At 46.6% G+C, this 21,643-nt stretch overlaps 1 protein-coding gene across 3 annotated transcripts in view; it reads left to right on the forward strand.

Moving 5' to 3' along the window:
* Nucleotides 1-21,643, forward strand: part of LOC135394410 (protein mesh-like) — a 159,434-nt gene that overhangs the window by 46,357 nt on the left and 91,434 nt on the right. For all 3 annotated transcript variants that reach the window (XM_064625139.1, XM_064625141.1, XM_064625140.1), the window contains 4 exons: nucleotides 4,151-4,442; nucleotides 6,871-7,155; nucleotides 12,536-12,683; nucleotides 13,879-14,076. In XM_064625139.1, the coding sequence (XP_064481209.1) occupies nucleotides 4,151-4,442; nucleotides 6,871-7,155; nucleotides 12,536-12,683; nucleotides 13,879-14,076 (923 nt within the window). The remainder of the gene's footprint in view (nucleotides 1-4,150; nucleotides 4,443-6,870; nucleotides 7,156-12,535; nucleotides 12,684-13,878; nucleotides 14,077-21,643) is intronic.

Consider the following 21,643-nt stretch of genomic DNA (forward strand, 5'->3'; position numbering starts at 1 on the left):
GACCTGTGCCGCTGTACGTCACTGGTCACGTGGGGGAGTGGCGTACGTCACGGCGTCCTCTCGTTCTGCGATGGGCTCTTTTCACGAGGAGAAGAATTTTTCGAAGGTGGGCGGAACAGAGCCTTCGCGCTCGCTCTGTAGGTCACCCACGCTCCTCGTTATTTCGCAGGAACTCATTTTATTCGTTGGAGAGCACTCTGCACTGACAAACAAAAAGAAAAAATTGGGGTCACCTCAGTGCTCCTTTAAAGCAAAGTCGGCGGTATGTTTGGAGTGCGATGACTATCGCGACATCCCGTTGCGTCTTCGATATATTTTCGTATTCCTGTTCCCGAGGACACGACGAACAATAAAGTTGCAAAACACGGTTTGAGAGAGAGAAAATATATGTTTATTTGTTTATATAAACATTGGAACAAATGTGATATCAAGACGCTCACACTAGTCTTGCAACTGATTGTATGACGGAAACTGGCATCGTAGCCCACATTATGTTGTACGTTAATAATGTTATACATACCTGTTCGTGTTTCGCAAATGTGAGCTAAAAAAGTTGCACAAAAATTGCAACAACAAAAAAATTCGCAGAATAAACACGAATTATATTCCTAAATATTCTACTGCGCTTAGATTATGCGAGTTAGTGAAACTGAGGAAGATCGTCACATCAGTCTGCCTGATTAACAAGTAACTATATAAGGAATAACAAGAAAAAGATTCTGCTTCGTCGTTCTCGCATTTTTGCTCCGTGTTCCTCGTCTCCCATACTATGAAAAGTAGCGGTAACGGTAGCGGAGAAAGAGTCCGCCGCTACTCACAGTTGTAACGGAAATACTTTTCCCGCTACTAATTTAAAATGTAGGGATATCGCTACTCCGCTACTGAAAAAGGTAGCGAATACGGCAGCGGCGCTACTAGTAGCGCCGCTATGTACAACACTGCCGGTTCCTAAGAAGTTGCTGTGCTATCTCTATTCTCGAGCCTTGGCTCAGACGCTTAAGGCGTAAATCGTTCACTAAGATGACATGTTCGGGAAATATGGCGACAAATGCGCCACATTATTTTTAGCAGTGGAGTCGTCGACCCTTGTAGACAAGTGAACGTGCGCCGTATCATACTTTCACGGGATCTCTTTTGACTGTTACACGAGATCGTGACTTTCTTGGCTGCGCCTATCGCTCCAAGTCCTCTGTCATTCTTCACTTGAAATGTTTCAGTCCACGTAATCAGCGCTGAGTAAAGATTGCACAAGTTTTGTATCATTCTGTGTGCACCGTTAACACTGGGTGATACGTTCAATGAGTCTCAGGTGTTAACGGGACTATTCCACACTCTAAGAAAAAAAAATGTAATTTTAGTCCTCTTGGGGAGTAAATGCATTGCTACAAAAATTAGTCCCTTTAGGGAGTAAATGCATAGGACTAAATTGATGTCGCAGAGTGGGGACTGCATTTCACGCTCTGTTCTAACAGTCCCAGGTACATAACTCGTGTCTATGAACGAAAATACCTTGTACGTATTAAACCGTTAACTGTGATATGTCGAGTGATACAAAATCTTACGACATACATAAGGCACAATTTCACAAGAAAGAACAGCAAACTATTTCTTCCTTTGTGTGGGTGGAAAATTGCTTAGTTAGCCAAGTTATATAGCCGTATTCCATCAAATTCACGAGGAGCACATATTTGCATTCTGTTCTGTTGCATTCAGGAGACCATTTGCGAAGTTCGGTGACTATTTGAAGTTCTGGGGAGTGGGAAAAGATTAAAAGAAAAGGTTAGCCAGGCTAAAAACTGGCTCGCTATTTCAAAGAAAAAAGGCTCATGAGTGCTGAAATACGTTGTATAATCCGTATAATCGAGCAAATACGTGCTGATATGCTTTACAGAATCGGTACGTTTCATAATGTCAAGTTCACATTCAAACTCAAGGTCGATTGTCGTGCCGTTGCCGGTGGCAGGCACCTCGAGTGAATGATGTATAAATCACACTAAATTGTTTTGCCGTGCATTTCGAGAGCCATTATTTTTAATGATCTGAAGCATTCACATGAAAGCTGTGGGGTTGGCTACAGGCCTAACTGGATTTACAGCAACGCGTAGACAACGGCCAACATTATGGGAAGTCCGAGAACAACCGTCTGTTCATGTCGACAGGCCCACGCCACGACGAAGCAAGGGCTCGCTCTTCCGCCTTGGCAGTCTCGCTTGCAAGATGTAATATAACGTAGCATTCTAATGCCCGCAGCTGCCTCGTGATAACATCACCTAGCAAACGCGCGTGGTACTATGCTTTACTAGGCACTCCTCGTACTCACAGTCGCGCAGGCGCATGATATGAAACTATATGGGGTGCCGGCAGGCAGCACAAGCGGGTCCTCAAGGTGCCCTACAAACGGATAGCTGTATACGGGAGAAAGGGAAGAGTTACGTTGAATACCCAGCAATAAACGCTTCTGCGCCCACGGTTCCCGTGGTGCCATCTATCGTCCGAACTAAGTTTTCGGCGCAGACAACAGCGATTTCCGAGGGGGTAGCCCAATAATGCTATCGCATTAAACGAACAGACCAACGCTGTCGCAATTGCAGTTCATTAGGCACGTAGACAGCGTAAGGGGCCTCGATGCTCACCTTCTCGTTATTTCACACCGCGTAATAAATATATCGCCTCCCTGTGATTCGCCACGGGCTACCGCGGCATGACCAATAGTGAAGCTTATTTGAAATCCTGGCACCGAAGTGGTTTTCACGTGCCGCCGCGTGACATGTGAAACGCCCAAACTTTAAAAAAAAAAAAAAAAAGAAGAAGCTGCTAACGAAAGCTATGTTCAGTTCAGCATCGAGCCGGTCGTGTTGGCGAAAAAATTTAAAATGATAGGGAGAGATTGAATTCATCATTCGACGAAAAAAAATAAGAAATAGAAAAGAAAGCACCACCTTCGCCTGCCCTACGTGGAGGTAGCAAGCCAGCTAACCTTGGCTAACATCTCCTCAACAAACCCATAACGAAGCAAGATAAAACAAACACAGACCACATCAGCGGTTAGCGTAGTACACAATGAAGCACACGGTCCTAGTAGACCGTCTCAAGTGCACTGCTCCGGATAAACGTCATAAGCGCTGACAAGGCAACATCCCTCTTGTCAGGTCGCCAAAGGCGCAACACTTTTACGAAGTGAAAGTTTCGGTTTTCCAGTCGGTCGAGAGCAGATTTCATACTGGCCCTTTGAGTGCACAAGAATGTGTACAGTGTCCTCCACGGTTGCACAAAGTGTACAGCCCGCTGAGACAGCCCTCACAATTATATGGACCAGCTCCCGTGGCATAGTGGTTAGGATGATCGCTTTCCACGCCGAGACTGGGAGGTGACACGGGTTCCAATCCTGGCACCGGCTGTGCTGTCTGGGCTTTTCCCTGGGTTTTCCGGAGACTTTCCAGACGAATGTCGGCCCACGAGGCATACTAACTCCCTGTCCCCCTCTCCTTCCTGCTGTCCTCTCTCCATCTGTCCACGTCTGTACGCCGCTCATAGCCACAGTTGCTTCGCGGCACTAACACGAAATTAAATAAGTACATAAAATGAACAATTATATGGAGACCGGTCGCAGTTCATAGCACATCGCTTGCTTGATTCTTATGTGCATCCTGAACGTTTTGTGGACGACGCGGATTGTGTATATTGAATGAAGAGTTCCACTTTGCGGTGCGGATGCGGTTATGAAAGTGAGCCAAGACTGCGGATGGGGATTTGTGTACGCAAAGGCGGACAGCGAATGGAAAAATCCCATTCGCGCACGGCCTTAAACGCTTCATATAAAACATTCTTCAGGATACACGGATAACCACAACAAAATAAGAGGGCTTCCGCTGTCTACGTGCGATGTCCACATGATATAGCTTACATGCATTTTCACAGAAAGCGCCAGCAGTCACGATAGGGTCATTTTGTGACATCAGGGGGTGATTATTTTGACTCGTCCATTGTCTGAGTGAGACATAGACTGACTCAACATATTTTCAAGAGGCATCACTTCGAGTTGTGATGACTTGTGCGTTCATGGAAGTTTATTTCGGGGTCATAAATAGAACAAGTTCCCCATTTTTGTGTTCCATGTTTGCAGTGAACATATATGTACGTATTATTCCAGACAAACACATACCAAGTGGTTTTAGCCAGTGATGAGCGGCGGACATACGTCATGTTCAACTACGAGAAGATCGATTGGATTGCTGTTAATGACGTCATCAACGGCGAGAATGGCGACAACCCGTTCATTGGCTTCAACGCAGGAAACACGACACGTGCCTACGAGTTCCTGCCTTACTCACAAGAACCTCGGGTGAAGAACATGCATCAGCACGGCAACGGAAATGGACTACCGGGACGCTACATATTCGAGGTTGAGGAAGAAATCTGGCATGGCACCTGTTTAAGATTAGGTAAGATTAGCAGATTACCTGCATAAAATACATAATATAATAAGTAATGTGTCAAGAAACAACACAAATGCTTATTCTTGGGGATCAACCATATTTCACCCAGCTGCATTTTAAGGTGGAAAATGTGCAGTATGTTTTTGTTTGTAATGAATAAAGTTTCTTCATAAAAAAGCCACGGCAGCAGCACGGCCGCCAATCAATCATATACGCTATGAGAGCAGAATGCAGGCGTGGCCGAATCGTATTTCGAAAACAACATCGTGCAATCTTAAGAATTCTTACGAAATATCACATCTTAAACTTATTCGTAGAAGCGAGCGCGGATAAGATTGACAGTATCCACATGACGGTATGACTATCTGTGTGTCCGTGTCTTCGTCTGTTTTTAGCGATTTTAATTTCGCCATTTCGCAAGCCACAACCGCACGTTACCCGCACATGTAATGACAAATTCGGGTGGTCATTTCATGGCAACACGGCCTGGCGCTTGGAAACTGCTAGGAAATTGCCTGCGCTGGTTCATGTGACCGTTGCCACCCGAACATGAGTGCCAGGAATGTAGCGGTTTTAGCCGTTTGGATCACGCTAGGGGCATCGCGGTCGCTCGTCTTCGGGTTTCGTCATCTGCTAACCAGTGGCTTAGCCACGGGGGGGCTAGGGGGGCTCGAGCCCCCCCTACCTGCCACGGACTGACCCACGGAAATAGTGCAAATCCGAGGAGAAAATAATATATGGGGGGTGACAGTGTGACGATCGCGAAAGTTCTTGCAGTTCATGGCGTCTAAGCAGCACTCTTGAATGGTGTTCAAAGTATGAGCTTTTCAAAATCCTTCCAATCTTGTGACACCCCCTCATTGGCCATGACAGCCTATACATGTAATCGTATTGTGCACGTCTAAATCAATTATTTTCGCTCTGTTTTTTTGAACCGCATTTTGCGGCGTGCACGAGTATGTGTATGTTGTCGCGCCCAGGATCAGCGGGGGGGGGGGGGCGAGTTTTCGTATCAAGCCCCCCCTACCTTGGAGGTGTGGCTACGCCACTGGTGCTAACCCACGTGAACTTCGACGTTCCAGCCAATGCGGGCCCTCGCCACCCTTGCAGTGCGGATGTGACGACACCGGATATAGTTGGGCAACCGCTGCTCGATCGTTTCGATACCGGGCGAAAAAAGTGCTAGCTAGCCAATTCCGGGCGCTCGGAAAGCGCCACGCGAACATACGAGATTGCTTCGCTTTAACCAAGCGAACATGACTGCTCGGGATCTGGCAAAAAAAGTTGCCACGAAATGATCACCCGAATTCGCTATAGATCCACATTTGAAATGAAATTTGAAATTCGCCATAAGATCCGCATAAGAACAGCATTCGCAACCGCAGCAGTTGAAATAGGTGTATCCGCATCCGCCAGGATACTGAGTGTACCGCACACCCTCGATTATTGCATTTCTAGGAGAAAAATCTCCATGTCGAAAACGTTATCTTACAAACTTTTTACTTTTCAGCGTACAATTTTTGTCGGGAACGTTATGTGATCAAGAGTTGTCGAATAGTTAGAGGAACAGCAGTTAATAAGCAAATAATAGCTGTTAAAGACACAACTGGCAATGCAAGCGATAGCACACATCGATACCATTTTGGATTCACTGCCTGATCTAGGGTGCCTGAATGCTAGCTCCCTCTGTGTAGCTCTATGCAGAGGAAGCTATTATTGAGGCACCCTAGCGTGATCTCAATTATGGCGCCCCTATAGCGGACGTCGGCAGAGACACTAATGCCTGTTTGCGGATATCCGTTGGCACTGCAGAGGAGCGCGGTTTTAACCGCATTTTATCCGCGCGGATTACGAAACGTTATATTCTACCGCACACAAGGATCACGCGCGGGTCTGTAGATATACTCGCACCCGCGCACAGCTCTGTTTATGCATCGTACTGCTGCTGACTGATGATGCCTGCCTGTCTGGCTTCCACCTGCGGGCTGCGCAAGTCCCATGGAACTACGCGAATCGCTTTCGTATTCGGGATTGTGACATAAAAACAGAACCTACAACAAATTTCAATCCATTCTCGCTGTTTATTGGAAGAGTAAGCTCTACTTGACTAATAATTTGACTAAGACCAACTATAGGACCAAATTCCAAGGCTCGTAAATGGGAAATAACCCTTTCTGTCCCAGAAGATGCAAACACATAAATACATTGGAGGGAAAGACCTTCATTTTATGATTTTCTGTCGGATCCTCCACGGGATTTGTTACAAAACCCAGAATTATCGCGCGAAAAGATTTACTTGTCCAAAATTTATTAATGAAAGCGCCCTCCTTGCTACTACTTACCGTATTCTCCACTCAGAGCGGCCGTTCGGCAATGACTTGCCACCAACTTAGCAACAACTAAATGTGAATGATCACGGCGACTTTCCTTTCAGACCTGGTGCCCAAACTGGTGACTTCCCGTCCTCGGTTGACATTTTTCCCGAGGTACGCCACTATGTTAGGAGGCACACTCATCAATGTGACCGGTCCCTGTCTGTTACCGGACGACAAAATTGAATGCCAGTTCCAGGACATGTCTGGACAGAGGTTCCCTGCCATCTACCGTGACGCTAATCATGCCACATGCCTCATGCCTCCCGTGTTCTTCCACGGCTACGTCGATATCACCGTGTCTGTCGGCCGAGGAGACTCTATGTTCTACGGACGCTTCTACGTTCGTGAGTTTTTTTTTGCCAACATTAATTATGTTTTCCACGTTTCCCATAACCATACCGGTAACGCTAACACTTTTTTTGTGTGTGTGATAGATACGATTAGGAATCTGAGGCGTCAGTTCAGATGAAGGCAGGCCTGCAGGTTTTATTCCACTGATAACCGCCCGCTCTCGTACTCTGTTAGGTACTTGGGAACGAATGAGGAGAGTCGTCAAATTTGTTGACAAAACAGAAGACATAATTAGAGGACCCGTTCATGCCAAGCTGGGATTCAGCAAGTTAAAAAAAAGGCGAAGACGTTGTGGATGTTGTTGGATTGTTTCGGACGTCCCTCGTGCAACAGATCCTTTATCCTTCGCCATTTTTATAAAAATGTTCAGCTAGTACGAGCGAGGTTCATTAAGTGACTCTCGGTGAACCTATAGAGCAGCGCACGTGGCAAAGTTGAGACGGTTGGTGCAAGGTAGTATGTAGAGGTATACAGTATGTATGCCAGCCATCTGTGCTCTTTTGTCCACCGTGAGGGGAAAAACCAATATGCAAATAGAGTACCCTGTTCCGTGACTCCAACGTCGTCTTGCCTCTAAGCAAGAATTGATTTCAGTCGCATTACACTCATGCTTCGCGCAGCCGACTGCTGTACAGCCAATTCTGTCAAGAGAGTGACCTTTCCTTCTCGCTGGGGCTGTTAACTCGCGATTAGAGAGTATATTAGTATACCGTTACCGGAAGCCTAGTCTACCGTGATATCTGCCTCCCTCTCTGGTGGAGGCCGGAAGCAGTGGCGTCACTAGACTATGCGTCACACGGTACGGGAGCTCTTTGCGTCACCCCCTCCCCACCACGTCCGTACTGTGCGATTGGCAATACATAACAATATCATACCCCACGCAGAAAAAAAAAAAACATGGCGTGCTCGAAGAGGGCTCGTCGTGTTGTGTTTGCGTTACCGCGCTGCAGGGAAAGTGAGGGAGCGACCCAGGGATCGGAACCGTTATTTTTTCCGGTTCGGTTCGGGTTCAGGTTCAGGAATATTGGTTCGCTTCGGGTTCAGTTCCGCAGCAGCGCAAAATATCGGCTTGAACCGGTTCAGGAAAGTGAATTTTGAGCAGATTGAAATGGATTAAAAGCAAGCACATCCTTACGATTCTCAAACAACACAAATGTACTTTTGTTGCTGTTGTTGTTGCCGACACAGCAGTGGTTCAAAACAACAGTGCGTGTTACAGATCTGCATTTCAGGTGCAACGTTACGGTAGCATACTGTACTCTCTATGTTCACTCATCGTATACACCCTGTTACATCCTGCTCAGGGACTGGCCGTTATTTTCACAGCCCAAAATGAAAACTTGGGGTTGCTGGACGACAACAAACGCGTACAAGGAAGCCTACAGCTGCCAAAAGGACGACCGTCGTGACTTACGTCCCAATTTTTTTATTCCTCTATCACATCACATAACATCACGTTCTCAAAACTAACACAACTGAATAAACGCAATTGCTGCGAGGGGGAAATACCTCGCGCACTTGGGTTTTAGTTCTGTTTGGTTTCGGTTTCGAATTTGTTTTTCAACGCGGCTTAATCCGCCGTGTAAATCGCAGTCCCGATCTCTTACAACGCACATTACGTCTGAACCGTTTCGCGAGCTGGTAACTGCCTAAATTTATTTCGGTTCAGTTCCGGCTCAATTCCGGTTCAGCGAAAAATACGGGTTTTTAGCGGTTTTCGGTTCGGGTTCGGTTTCGGTTCCGATCTCTGCCACCACGTAGTGACGCCATCAGGTATAAGACTTGGCTCTTGAACACCACGACGCTGTCGCTGAACATACCGGTGGCTGCCTCGCCTGAGGCCCCCTGTATAAGGAGCGCATGTAATTTTATGGCACGTACAAGTGCCAACTACTAGAATAATTGCATCGATGAATGCTGGAATAAAACGATGATGGAATAAAAGGGGCGTTCCCAGGATTTTTTTCAAGAAGAGGCAAAGTGCTTTCAGGGGGAGCAAGCGTGTAACACCCCCCCCCCCCTCCTCCCCAGCAATTCGCAGACAGAACCAAGATGTTTCATTGTGTTTGCGTGTCGCAAGAGCATACTACAGATCGCGAATGGAAGCAACGTACCGCATATCACAAGTTGTTTCGCACATGCTGTTGCAATAAGCCAGATCATTTTGAATAGCATCAATGTGGGGGAGGTAAATATTACTTCCAGCACGGTGTGTCGGATATTTCCGGCTACCTTTTGCTCCGTCGTCAAGGTGCATGCGCGAGCGCTTATCCAACTCTCCTACCCACGTGTTTCCTAGCTGGTAGGAAAACAGACGCCGCCGGTGCGAAGGTTTCCCAGGAAATCGGTTGGAACACATCCCAGCTGCGAAGGCAGAAAATGTTAGACATGGGGCCCTATCCTCGTCAAAACTAATCGACCTCGATTACTTTACATCATAAGCTGTAGGGCGGGGCTGCCACGAAATACTCCGCCCTTAGATCCCGCCCGTTTCAATGGAAATTTATACTTCGTTTTCCTTCGCAGTCTCTCGGCCCTAATCTCGGACCGTGACCTTACGTCATCTTGACGTAACAATGACGTAAAGGATTAGTTTCAAAGCTTAAAAGTAATGTAGCGAAAGAGGGTCGATTACTTTGAGCGGCGACGGGTTTCGTGATGAGTCCGCATGTGCATTTCCATTTATTGTGTTGTATAAAGTCTGTATGTGCTCGTCACAACAAAAAATTCATATCTTCCTTCGTTTTTGTTTGATAATGATTGAAAGCACCGCTGCACAACGCGCTTTATCGCACAGTTCCTCTGCGCGGATCGCCGCCTCGTATGTGTGAGATTGGCGCGCTTTTCGAAGCGTCGTCAGAGGCGTCGTACAATCAATGTTCTTGCAACATAGCGATGTGCACACAAAAAACTCATCGATTAAAGTTCACTGTTTGTTGAGTAAAACTCGCATATCGAGCACACGAACACACAGAAAAATATATAAAAAAAGCTCATAAATAAAGCTCAAGTTTTAAAGCACGAACCGATTTCTCATAAACGCGTTTACGGCTCACGCCACACTGCCCGTTCGATCCTTTGCATGATCCTTTGCGGTTTAATCGCTTTGTTGCCTGCCATCACCGCAGTCATAAATGCCAAGTACAATAACGGTGTCACACAAACACTGCTGTCTTGCACACCTGTACGTCATGAAAAATGACAAACAGCAAAAAAGGAAATTACGAGCGTGCTTCTTCGCGCATTTTCCACGAAATTCAGTTTTACGCCGGTAGAGTTTTCCGTTTCCGACACCAAAGAACCGAAGCAACAAGGCAGGGCAGGCAGATCACAGGTGTGGCCTTCGGATTCTCAGGAGTAAACACCGATAAAGCGGGTCACTTTCCTTCCAAGGTAACACGTTGGGCCATTGGTTGATAAGAGGTGTCAACCACTTTTAATATTCACGCCTTCTTCGCTTGTGCACCAATGACAGAAGAGATCTAAAAATTGATCGACGTCGATTACTTCGACGAGGATAGGGCCCCTGGGGTACATGAATGAATGAATGAATTTTATTTCCACTTCAAGTCGTGGTGGGATCCGTGAAAAAAAGTCGCAGTAACGGCTTGTGCGACGACGAGTAATGTGCGATGTTCTAATGTCCCGGCCAGAATTTGCAAAAGAGAAAGCATTAAAATTAATTGAACCCATGTAATGGCGAAAAGTTAATAAAAATAAAGCGTACATTTTTGGAGCATCTGTAATTCACTCGGATACTTTTTCAAACAATTTGTCCGTAACTGCAACTCAGGTACATTTTAAAAGTAGCTTTAACGACCCTGCATTGAAGTATAAGCGTCTGCATATTGTCTCACGCCGCCCCCGCTTGGAGTTACACCGTGTGAGCTTGCTTAGAGGCTCACAAAAGCCTCAATTTTTTTTTTTTTTTTTTTTGCTAAATGTGAACAGAGGGTACACAGATGCAAATGAATGTGTTACCCTGCCACGCATGTGCAATATGCACCGATGATTACGCCGGTTCCTTTCAAATTCTGCGAGGCCGTCACCGTGTAGGGGCGTTTCTTCACTGATGGAAGACATATTCCACGTACTAGACACATTGGGGACTCATCTGATGTCCGAGGGAACATAACACGAGCCTTCCTTTTAGAAGGCCCAACCCTTGTTGGCCTGACGAACAGACGGTGCCGCCTTGCTGCTTACGGAAGGGCACGCCGATATTTTTTTAATTTTTTTTGTCACTTGTCCGGTGGAAACGAAAATGGAATTCCGTCCTCCTCTATCATCACAGGCGGTAACAAACAAGGGGAGAAGTAACCGCAGGAAACTGGAAAGTTGGAATGAAACCACGGTCGTGTTTCAAACAGAATGAAGCGTACAGCGGGACCAGCGAAACCGCGGAACTTCCCTACGGGATATTCTCCAACTCAGACTCCGCGCGATCCGATAGAGGGCGCGTCCCCACGAGGAAAGAGGTAGATTATCAGCAGTCCTACCCTGCGGCACGTGCAGCATGTCGCCACTCTAGGCCGACACAGCTTATGTGTAAATCTACTTCAATGAATTATTTTGAATAACTGAATGACAAACCAGATACTCGCAAGAAGAAAATGTACACACGCACCAAAGTTCTCATTTCGTTTCTACCGGCAATGTTGCAGTCATGCCAGTCGCCATCTTGTTCAGCAGAGTTGGAGTATGGCAGCGCTAGTTTCATTTCGCCGGTATAGGGGCGGTAGAGGGCCCCGGTTTTTCGGCTCCTTTTCTTTTCTTTTTGCAATGCCTTCCGTGCCAAAAGATGGCGGCTGTGTTGTGGTACGCTCCTTCGACCCCCCTGCCTTCGTCGTCCTTCCGCGCCTGCGCATTGCAGTGTTGACGTCAATACCGGCTCGACCGGGAGCCCGACCAGTGTGATGATACTCTCTAATCTCTACACCAAAGAGAAGAAATCCCGTCAAGCAGTCATCAGGACATGACTTTTCTTGCTCGACTTCCCGTTACTGGGACTCCTTTTGGGAATAAATCCGAACTGTGTTAAATTTTACCAGCGTATGTTTTCTTTTCTTTTTGCATTTGTTTTTGATAAATCCGGAAACCCGGTACTCTATATACTCATAAGTTATGCCTTCGTCCCGCATGGCATGACTGACTCGATTTTTTTCAATTTGTACTAAAGGATGGGAAGGGTAACTCTTCGAGAAAACTTACTGTTTCTTTTTGAGTCTTTGGTTTCATTTTCCCCATGAAGTGACTTTATCGGCCCAAAAATATTACCACTTAGACTAGGTGTGGTGGAGCATATTGTTACAATCGCGATTTTTGTGCCCATTCGATAGTAAGCAAGTTTTACAACTGAGATACTCTTTTTAGAACCTCCAGAACTTGCAGCTGAAGACATCGAAGTATATGACAACAAGCACAACGAGGAAAAACCAGATCAGTTGCATATTAAATGGTATCCCCATAAGCTGATCGATAACAACGCTTCCAGTGTACAGGTGCACCTCTGGGGCTACAAGTAAGAATATTTTCCTGTCTTGCCCCTTGGGGGCCTTGGCTGCTCTAAAGCATTATACACTGCCTACTATCCACATTACAACGGAGGCACTGTACAGTGTGAGCATAAGGCACCAAGGGATATAAAACGTACAACATGCCTGTGTAAGGCGCAGTGGCTGTTTTATCTCAAAATTAGTAATGACAGCCCACGTATCTGTCTGTACGGCATACGTTCTGATTTTCTACTTGTTTGAGTCCTTGGTATTTTACGTCTTCAACCTCATTTTGTCTTTGTGTTTGTAAGAGTGAAGGAAATGCTCCCTCTGTATAGCGATACACCTATTGTTCATCACGAATTTTCGAAATTTGCCGTACATTTTTCGCTTCCAAATCACCTTGTTCCGCTCTTGCTGCAAGTATTTGAAACATTCAGGGTGCATGTTTGAATGAACCATACAACGGACAAAAGTGACGGGACAAAAGTGACCATACAGGCCGCCTATATTCAACTTTCACTTCAAGTAGTGCCTCTGTGTGAAATTGGTGCCCTGAATTTTTTTTAAATATTTTAAGGTACTTTCAAAAGTACTTATGCGCGCACACATGCACACACACACACACACACACATATATATATATATATATATATGATGCCGGTCAGCAGGTTGGGCGCTGCCCTAGTGCCAATTGTAGATAATGAAAGACCATGGTGGAGATGGCAGTACTTATGCAAAAATTACAGCTACATTAGTAAGTCAGCGCTTGCAGCGCAACTCCATATGCACCGAAGCATGCGTATCCCATCAAGAACGACCAGTTAAATGTGCTTTCGCCACCGCGGAGCAAAAATAGGTGATCCAGATCGCAAATATTCGCGACAATTCGCCATAATCGCGAACTGCAGCAGAATGGAAAATGTTCAAGACAATGGTTCCTAAAACACGATAAGCTAACTGCACTATATTCCGTTCGAGTATTGCTGAGCTTAGATTTGACCGCTTCGTATGCAAAAACTGCCAAATCAGAACCTACTCCTGCGCCGATTCACTCAGTATGCAACAGAGTTTCTTGGTCACGTTTCTTCCTGGTTGTGTGAAGAAATGACACCCTTGAAATTTTGCTTAACGGCAGCAGAGTGATGTTAGTGTGTTTGAGTTGCATGCTGTTATTTTGCTTATAAATAATGCAACGTGATGGCTGTCGCATTTCCATAGCGATGACCAAGAATACCCTCAGCTGACATACATCGACACTCTGGCAACTGGACTTCGGAACGGGGACTTGAGGAAAGTGATCAACTTGGAGGAATTCCGTGACCGCAACAACTGGGACAAGCTCAACTACCACTTCGGATTTATTAGTATGAACCTGACAGACGGCAGCGCTGTTGGCAAGAATTTCAGGAGCTCTCCGTGAGTTTCCTTCTGTCACATCTGATCGCATCACCACATAAATGATTCGATGCCCGCACGCTTCATTTTAGCCATATTAATGTTAGCATAAGATTGTCTCGTGGTCAAAAACGAATTGTTGATGCTTATTTTTGTCCCTACTTTCAACCCTGAAAGACAACATACTCTTCGTTAAACCAACATTGATGTCTTGCAACTGTGACGTGCGATAAGAAAATATGTTCGTTATGCCACCTGAAGGTTTAAAACTACCTCAATCAACGCGAGTGTTGAGTGTCACACATCACTCTACTTAAGTTTTATTGTGTTCATCTTTCTGTCGCAATATTCGAGTGTTGTGCCACGAGGTGAAACAATGGTTAACGCACCAAAGTCCTGACCATCACAACAATGTGAATTTACGTTTATTCTGAATATTGCTCTTGTTCGTACGATGCATGCGTAGCGGATCAGAGACCTCCTCGAAGCTTACGAGCGCTCCGTTCAGGTCCGTGCCCAAATCCAAAGTGTCCGTGGCGTGAACGACGTGATCGCATGGCTGTCGTCGTCTTCTGCTATAGACTATCCCCTTGAAACTAATGTCGTATTCCATTGGCAGAGCTGGGTCAAATTTTTCTTCCCCCGGGAAGGGGCAAAAACTGTTCCATTGGGAGAACCGGGTCAGGCATTGAATGTTCCGTGGCAGGGTAGGGGCAACACATTTGCCCCAAGGAGCAATAGTTTTTGACCCAGCGATTCCTTGGGGCAAAGCCAGCGGAGCGCGACAGAGGAGAAGAGGCATGCCCGCGATAAGTGTGGCCGGCTTTTCTCTCGTGTGTCGTGCAGACTGTCGTGCGTCTCTCTAACATTGGAAACATAGCGCGTCCCGCTGCGTGTACTTCAAATTATACGGCGCGATTCCAGAACAAACCCGAGCAAGCACACGGGTCACGCGCTATGCGCAGAGCGTGCGTCGCGTCTTGAACTAGTGCTAGCATTCTATTGAGGAACAACCCCGCCGGAAGCACGCACTTAAACTACGCCACTCAGCGCGGGGAAAAATGTGCTCTTCCGATGGAATTCGCCATAAGATGTACTCATGCTGCGACAACAGTACGGCCTGCGACGAGACGATTGTGGTTGTAGGTTGTACCCGTGTGTTACGTCCGGAGGTCGTACGAATGGTAGCCGGACATCAGAGTTCGTGGAAGATACTGTGTCGTCAGTAATAGTGGGGCTCTGATGTTCACCGGAAGTCGGGGATATTGACGAAGCGTCCGCGACGTCAGAATCCTCCGGGGACACCCCGCAGGGGCATGAGCGTTTGCTGAAGTTTAGTGAGTGGCGCCTCCGCGAACCACGGCCCCCAGTCCTAAGGTGTTACCTACCGTGCCGAGGGGATGAGAGGTGAAGTGTAGAAGCCTCAAACAGTGGCCGTCGTGGTCTTCGTCTGCCCCGGCCGATGGGTTGTCACAACTGCGGGACCTTCCCATGTGCATGGTTATGAAGCAATGGCGACAGTTGGGATTACCAATTTCTACTCCATTATGTGGGTAAAGATCAATTTTCTTCAACAATCAAAAACGTTAAGCGATTCCGGACCGAACAGAACAGCACAGAAAAGAGGTCATTTATATAGTTCTGAGTTCTGAACACAAAAGTACACCACTAGGAAATATATTGCCGTTTTTTATCGAAAAAGAAGTACCGTCTTTTTCGATGCCAAAGAAGTATGCATCTTTAAAGAACATCCTTGAAATCAAGAAGCTTCGGTCGGAGATTTCCTGTTTAAATGTGGTCCTTATAAAAAAAGTTTTCTAGATTGTATAGAGTTTGTAAACAAGAACATAGAATGAGAGCATTAATCCTGAATAGAGAGTGTATACAGCATTGATCTGGCTTCAGTGTGGTTCCTTTCAATAATTGGTGATAGAAACAGATACAAACGGGATAGCAAATTTGAATAGAAGCTGGAAACGATATTTTATAGAAACTAGAAACAATATTAGGTAGGAATTGGAGAGCATATTACAAGTCGTATACAATATGAATAGAATCTCGTTTCATTTTCGATACAGCTTCGACAACTGGTTGACTACGCATTGTTTGTGCCGCCTAGCCGATGGCAGAAGCTCGATAATCTTCTTTTGTATTTCAAAAACCAGGAGCATTCCACTTATTTTACCGCCACATCCCACCCACTGCGTGCCGAAAAAAAAAAAGAAAAGAAAAACAAACCGAACACTTGCACACGCACAAGCCTGTGACGTGTTTGCAGAAGAACAGATACTGGTAGAACACGCAACGAAATGGCTAGGCCACATGTGGAGCCGTCCTAGCTCGAGATGCAACCACACGGGTGAGGAGAGCACGCATAGATTGTCATTTCGGTAGCGAATAACAGTCACTAAAAATATTTGCTCCAACTGGTTAATATATTACTGCATTAAGGACTGTGTTTATTACTCAAATTACTCGAACTAACTCAGCACAATCTCCACACCAAATTAATGTGGTGCTGCACGTTGCGCATGCATGGAGCCAGCCCCGTACTATACGATTAGCTACTGCTCTCAGTGAGTTACACTTGGTTTAAACGATTGGTATAGACAGTTGAAATAAGTACAAAAATGGTACTTCCGCCCTGGTTTACCTTTTTTATACATACGCTTTTTATACCTTTTCCTCTGACAGTGTAGAAGCAGCAGTTCGTCAAGTGCAACATTAAAAAGTACTAAACGGTAAATGCTCACGTTGCCTGAAGTGATAAGTCACAATATTGCTATGAGCATTTGTATCTATGTCCATATACATGCACAAATCACGTGTATTAGTTGTTCTTCAAATGTACAGCAAAAAACAAGTAAAACATGCGCGTAAATAAGACCTTTCGGCGCCTAGTATTAGCTCTATACAGACCGTATAGAAAATGTATACATTCTATATAGTTCCTGAATCCTGTATAGAATGTGTATAGAGTTTACCAGTTAAAAACCCTATACAGCTTTTATCTAGTTCCTATGCACAAGACACTAGATACGATAGATAGATTATCTATAGGTCCTGTATAGAAACTAGAAAATCATTCTTATTGCCGACTTGCCGGCTGCGTTTCCCGTCGGCGCAGGGTGCGGGCCACCACCGCTGTTGCTATGGGCGACCGGCACTCGGTGTCGGGATAGCTGGCGATGGTTTTCTCGCCGGTAGAGGGATTTTGAAAACCGTGGGAGTATTACTAGGATTTATATTAACACCGTTTATTTCGGCACGATTTATTTTGGACGGTTTATTTCGGTCACCACCCGAGGAGAGCACGCATAGATTGTTATTTCGGTAGCGAATAACAGTCACTAAAAACATTTCCTCCAACTTCTTAATATATTACTGCATTAAGGACTGTGTTTCTTATTCAAATTACTCGAACTAGACTATCACAATCTCCACACCAAATTAATGTGGTGCTGCACGTTGCGCATGCATGGAGCTAGCCCCGTACTATACGATTAGCTACAGCGATCAGTGAGTTACACTTGGTTTAAACGATGGTATAGACAGTTGAAATAGGTACAAAAATGGTACTTCCGCCCTGGTTTACCTGTTTTATACATACGCTTTTTATACCTTTTCCCCTGACAGTGTAGAAGCAGCAGTTCGTGCAACATTAAAAAGTACTAAACGGTAAATGTTCACGTTGCCTGAAGTGATAAGTCACAATATTGCTATTAGCATTTGTATCCACGTTCATACATGCACATATCACATGTATTAGTTGTTCTTCAAGTGTACAGCAAAAAACAAGTAACACACGTCCGTAAATAAGATCTTTCGGGGCAGGTAGTATTAGAGAGACTGTATAGAAAATGTATACATTCTAGTGTCTGAATCCTGTATAGAAACTGTATAGAGTTTACCAGTTAAAAACCCTATACAGCTTCTATCTATTTTCTATGCACAAGATTGACACTAGACACGATAGATAGATTCTCTATAGGTCCTGTATAGAAACTAGAAAATCATTTTCATAAGGGCGAGGCCGATAGCAATCATATCTTCAAGTCGACAGAAATGCTAGGGATGAACAAACAACAAACAACTTCATTTTAATGATGAGAATTGGGGAGTTTCATCGCTAGGGAGAAAGAATTGAGCTACCTTACACAAAACCCCCTAACATCAGCCGTGGTGTCATCGCTCTGGCTGAACTCATCAACGTCTCCCCAGACGAAATCGTAGATAAACAAAAACCACAGGATGTATTTGACGTAACGAATGGCATAACAACCAGAAACGTGATGCCCACTTTCGACACTCCCACAGCAAATAAAGGTCGGTTACCTGCCAGTCCATTTGTTCCTAATCTACTAGGGTGTTTCAAATGCAACCCTTTCGGACATGCGGCCGACATTTGTCGCGGATCCCCGTGCCGTGCTCGTTGTGGCCAACAGGGCCACGGCACCAAAGAGTGTAGAGTCCCTAATCGCTGCATCAACTGCGCAGGTGATCACCCCTCTTATTGTAGGTCGTGTCCAAGGTCGAGATATGAGGAGCAAGTGTTGCGCATAAAATTACGCAAAATATCAGCTATAGTGAGGCTAGGAAGAGGTCATTCCCCCTTTACCTTCAAGAAATCGTTCGCATCCGTTCTCAAACAAAAACCTAAAATGGTCTCTTCTTCCGCACAAACAGTGAGGGTAAAGAACGACAAATCAAGGTAAAGAAACGAAAACACTTGCTTCAACTCCTCTAGCAGCAACCGTGGTCCTTTCATCCATGCCATCCTCTAGCCTAGAGACTACTTATATTATATGAAGTGTGACGATGGCACCAGCTGAGAACATTCTTTTGTGAGCAATGTTCAATGTTACCTTGTTCGTCGCTAAATTCAATTCTGTAGCCAGTACAGTACCACCTTCTATAACATACTGTCTTTATGGGCCACAGTTGCTTCGCGACACTAACACGGAGCCAAAGCATCTCTCTTTATGGGGACAACATTCAGATAGCTTGTTCTTCTACTAACCTGACAATATGTGAGCGACAGATGCAGCTGGCTATAAATAAACCTGTCAAATGGTGTACTCAGAACGGCTTTAAATTCTCACCTCAGAAAACAGTGTGTGTGTGCTGTACTCAAGCGTTTATAGGAGTTTTCCTGGCACCATCACTCAAACTTGATGGCTACGACACTCATAGTAAAAGCAAACCTAATTTCCCTGGAGCCTTCGACGAAAGGCTTACTTTCTTAACGCGAGTTAAAAATGTCAAAATTAAACGTATGAAATCCAATAACCTTCTTAAAGGACCAGTCTAGAAGCACACAACTTCGTTTCTCTTTTTGGTCGATATGGAATGTTAGGCGCCCGAAAACGGTGTTCCCACAATTAGTACAACCGTCGCGAACTTGCAACGCCTACAACAGCCCCCCGAATCTCCCGTGCGCGAAACACCCTCCTTCGCCTTCACTATAGACACGCGATAAGCGCCGGGACGCGCGTCACTACGTGACGTGCGGGGAGGAGACGCTCCTCATTGGATTTGTGATCACATGAGCGAGGTGCCGTCGGCCACTATCGGCCAGCAGCACAGCTCAGGCCGGAGCGTCTACTACCGCTTCCAAGACGCTTCACGTTCTTCGGTTACGTGATATCCGAAATGAAGGATTCGAAGGCCGACAGAGACCTCGACTTTTTGGGACCGCTGACACCATGGGAAGAACGAGTAGTACAACGATACCCCAGTTCTTACCGACAGTGTGCGGCTCTATGGGGTTGGAGTTGTCGGATCAGTAAAGTATTCAGTGAGTATTCAGTCTTCACCAGGATGTGACAAATGGTATGGACATCGACATGTGAGTCGAACTGTAAGAGGATGTGTTTGCTAAGTATACGTGCGGCAGCAGGGCATCGCTATGCCGACCGTGCGAGAGAATATGTGCTGCTGTTCCATCGTTGACGTACGACAAAAACGCTCGGCGTTGATTGATAATTGCTCTCGCTGAAGTGCAGACTGCATATTCGAATGTTTGTATCAAGCTTGGTATCCTGACGTTGAATTAAAGCGAGCCTCTTGCTTCTTCCTGGCTCATTCGGCGGAACCTTGAGCAAGCGAAAGCCAGACGTTGCCTTTGTGGCAGCACCATTGCCAACTCTCGTCCCGCGCGGTCGGTTCAAGCTACGCGCCACCGGCGCGAGAGCAGTTAGTTCGGCCCTGGCTTTAGGACCACCGATACATTAAAAAGGCTACTTCCCCTCCTGACCTGATCTGACCTCTCCTGACCGAACGTGATCTGGACGACTTCTGAACCTTTGCGGCACAGAATTTTTTCGGTAGGATGGCTACCGGAACACCTCCCGCCCCAGCATCTCCTCCTACCCTAGCCGTCCCCCGGTCACCGCCACCTCAGGTTCCTGGACAGGCCCCTTCGCCAGCCCTTGCGAATCCAGCGTTCCATTACGCCGTTTCCCAGACTGCACTTCCTTCTTCAGCTCCGGCCCCACTCCACGTCGCTGCCGTGTCACTCAAGCTGCCCTCTTTCTGGCCCGCGGAACCGGTGGTCTGGTTTGGGCAAGCGGAAGCGCAGTTTGCTCTCAGAGGCATTACCAACCAACTGACGAAGTTTTACCATGTCGTCGCGGCGCTCTCTCCAACAGAAGCAACTGAAGTCAGAGATCTGGTCGCCTCCCCTCCAGCGCATACGCCGTATGACACCCTCAAGGCTGAGCTCATTCGTCGGACCTCAATGTCGGAGCAGAGGCGGTATCAAAGACTGTTGACGTAAGAAGAACTTGGAGATCGCACCCCATCGCAGCTCCTCCGCCGCATGCGTCAACTTTTGGGCGACCGACCCGACGCCCTGGACGACTCGCTCCTTCGCCAGCTCTTTTTGCAAAGGTTGCCCGCGAATGTCTGCATGGTTCTGGCTGCTGCCGACAACATGAGCCTCAATGACCTGGCCAATCTCGCCGACCGAGTTCTGGAGATGGCACCACCTCAGATTGCTGCCGTAGCTCCGCCACGACATTCCGAGCTCCGTACACCCCATACCGACACCACCAGCTCGGCACAACCAGTCGATCTTTCCGTGCTCGCCGACCAGATTGCGGCGCTTCAGCTCGAAGTCGCAGCCCTCCGACGGTCTTCCCGCTCCCCGCAGCGCTCGCAATCATCGCATCGCCGCCGCTCCCCATCCCCAGCTGGCATGTGCTGGTACCACTACCGTTTTCGTGCAAGAGCTCGCAAGTGCGTTCCACCTTGCACATTTTCGGAACACGACAGCGCCAGTCACTAGAGATGGCGGCTGGTGACACTGGCGCATCGCCTACCCGCCTCTTCTTTGTCAACGACAAAAACTCCGGTCTCAAATTTTTAGTGGACACTGGTGCTGACGTGAGCGTTTTGCCATCTTCATTCTTCCACCGTCGTCGGCAACGAACTTCCCGCACTCTGCAAGCCGTGAATGCAACGCCCATTGCTACGTACGGAGAGCACTCCCTTACTTTGAACCTCGGACTTCGAAGGACTTTTGCTTGGGTGTTCTTGGTTGCCGACCTCCAGTACCCCATTCTGGGAGCGGACTTCCTGGGCCACT

Source organism: Ornithodoros turicata, chromosome 5 (assembly GCF_037126465.1).
Source record: "Ornithodoros turicata isolate Travis chromosome 5, ASM3712646v1, whole genome shotgun sequence".
NCBI classification, from domain to species: Eukaryota; Metazoa; Arthropoda; class Arachnida; order Ixodida; family Argasidae; genus Ornithodoros; species Ornithodoros turicata.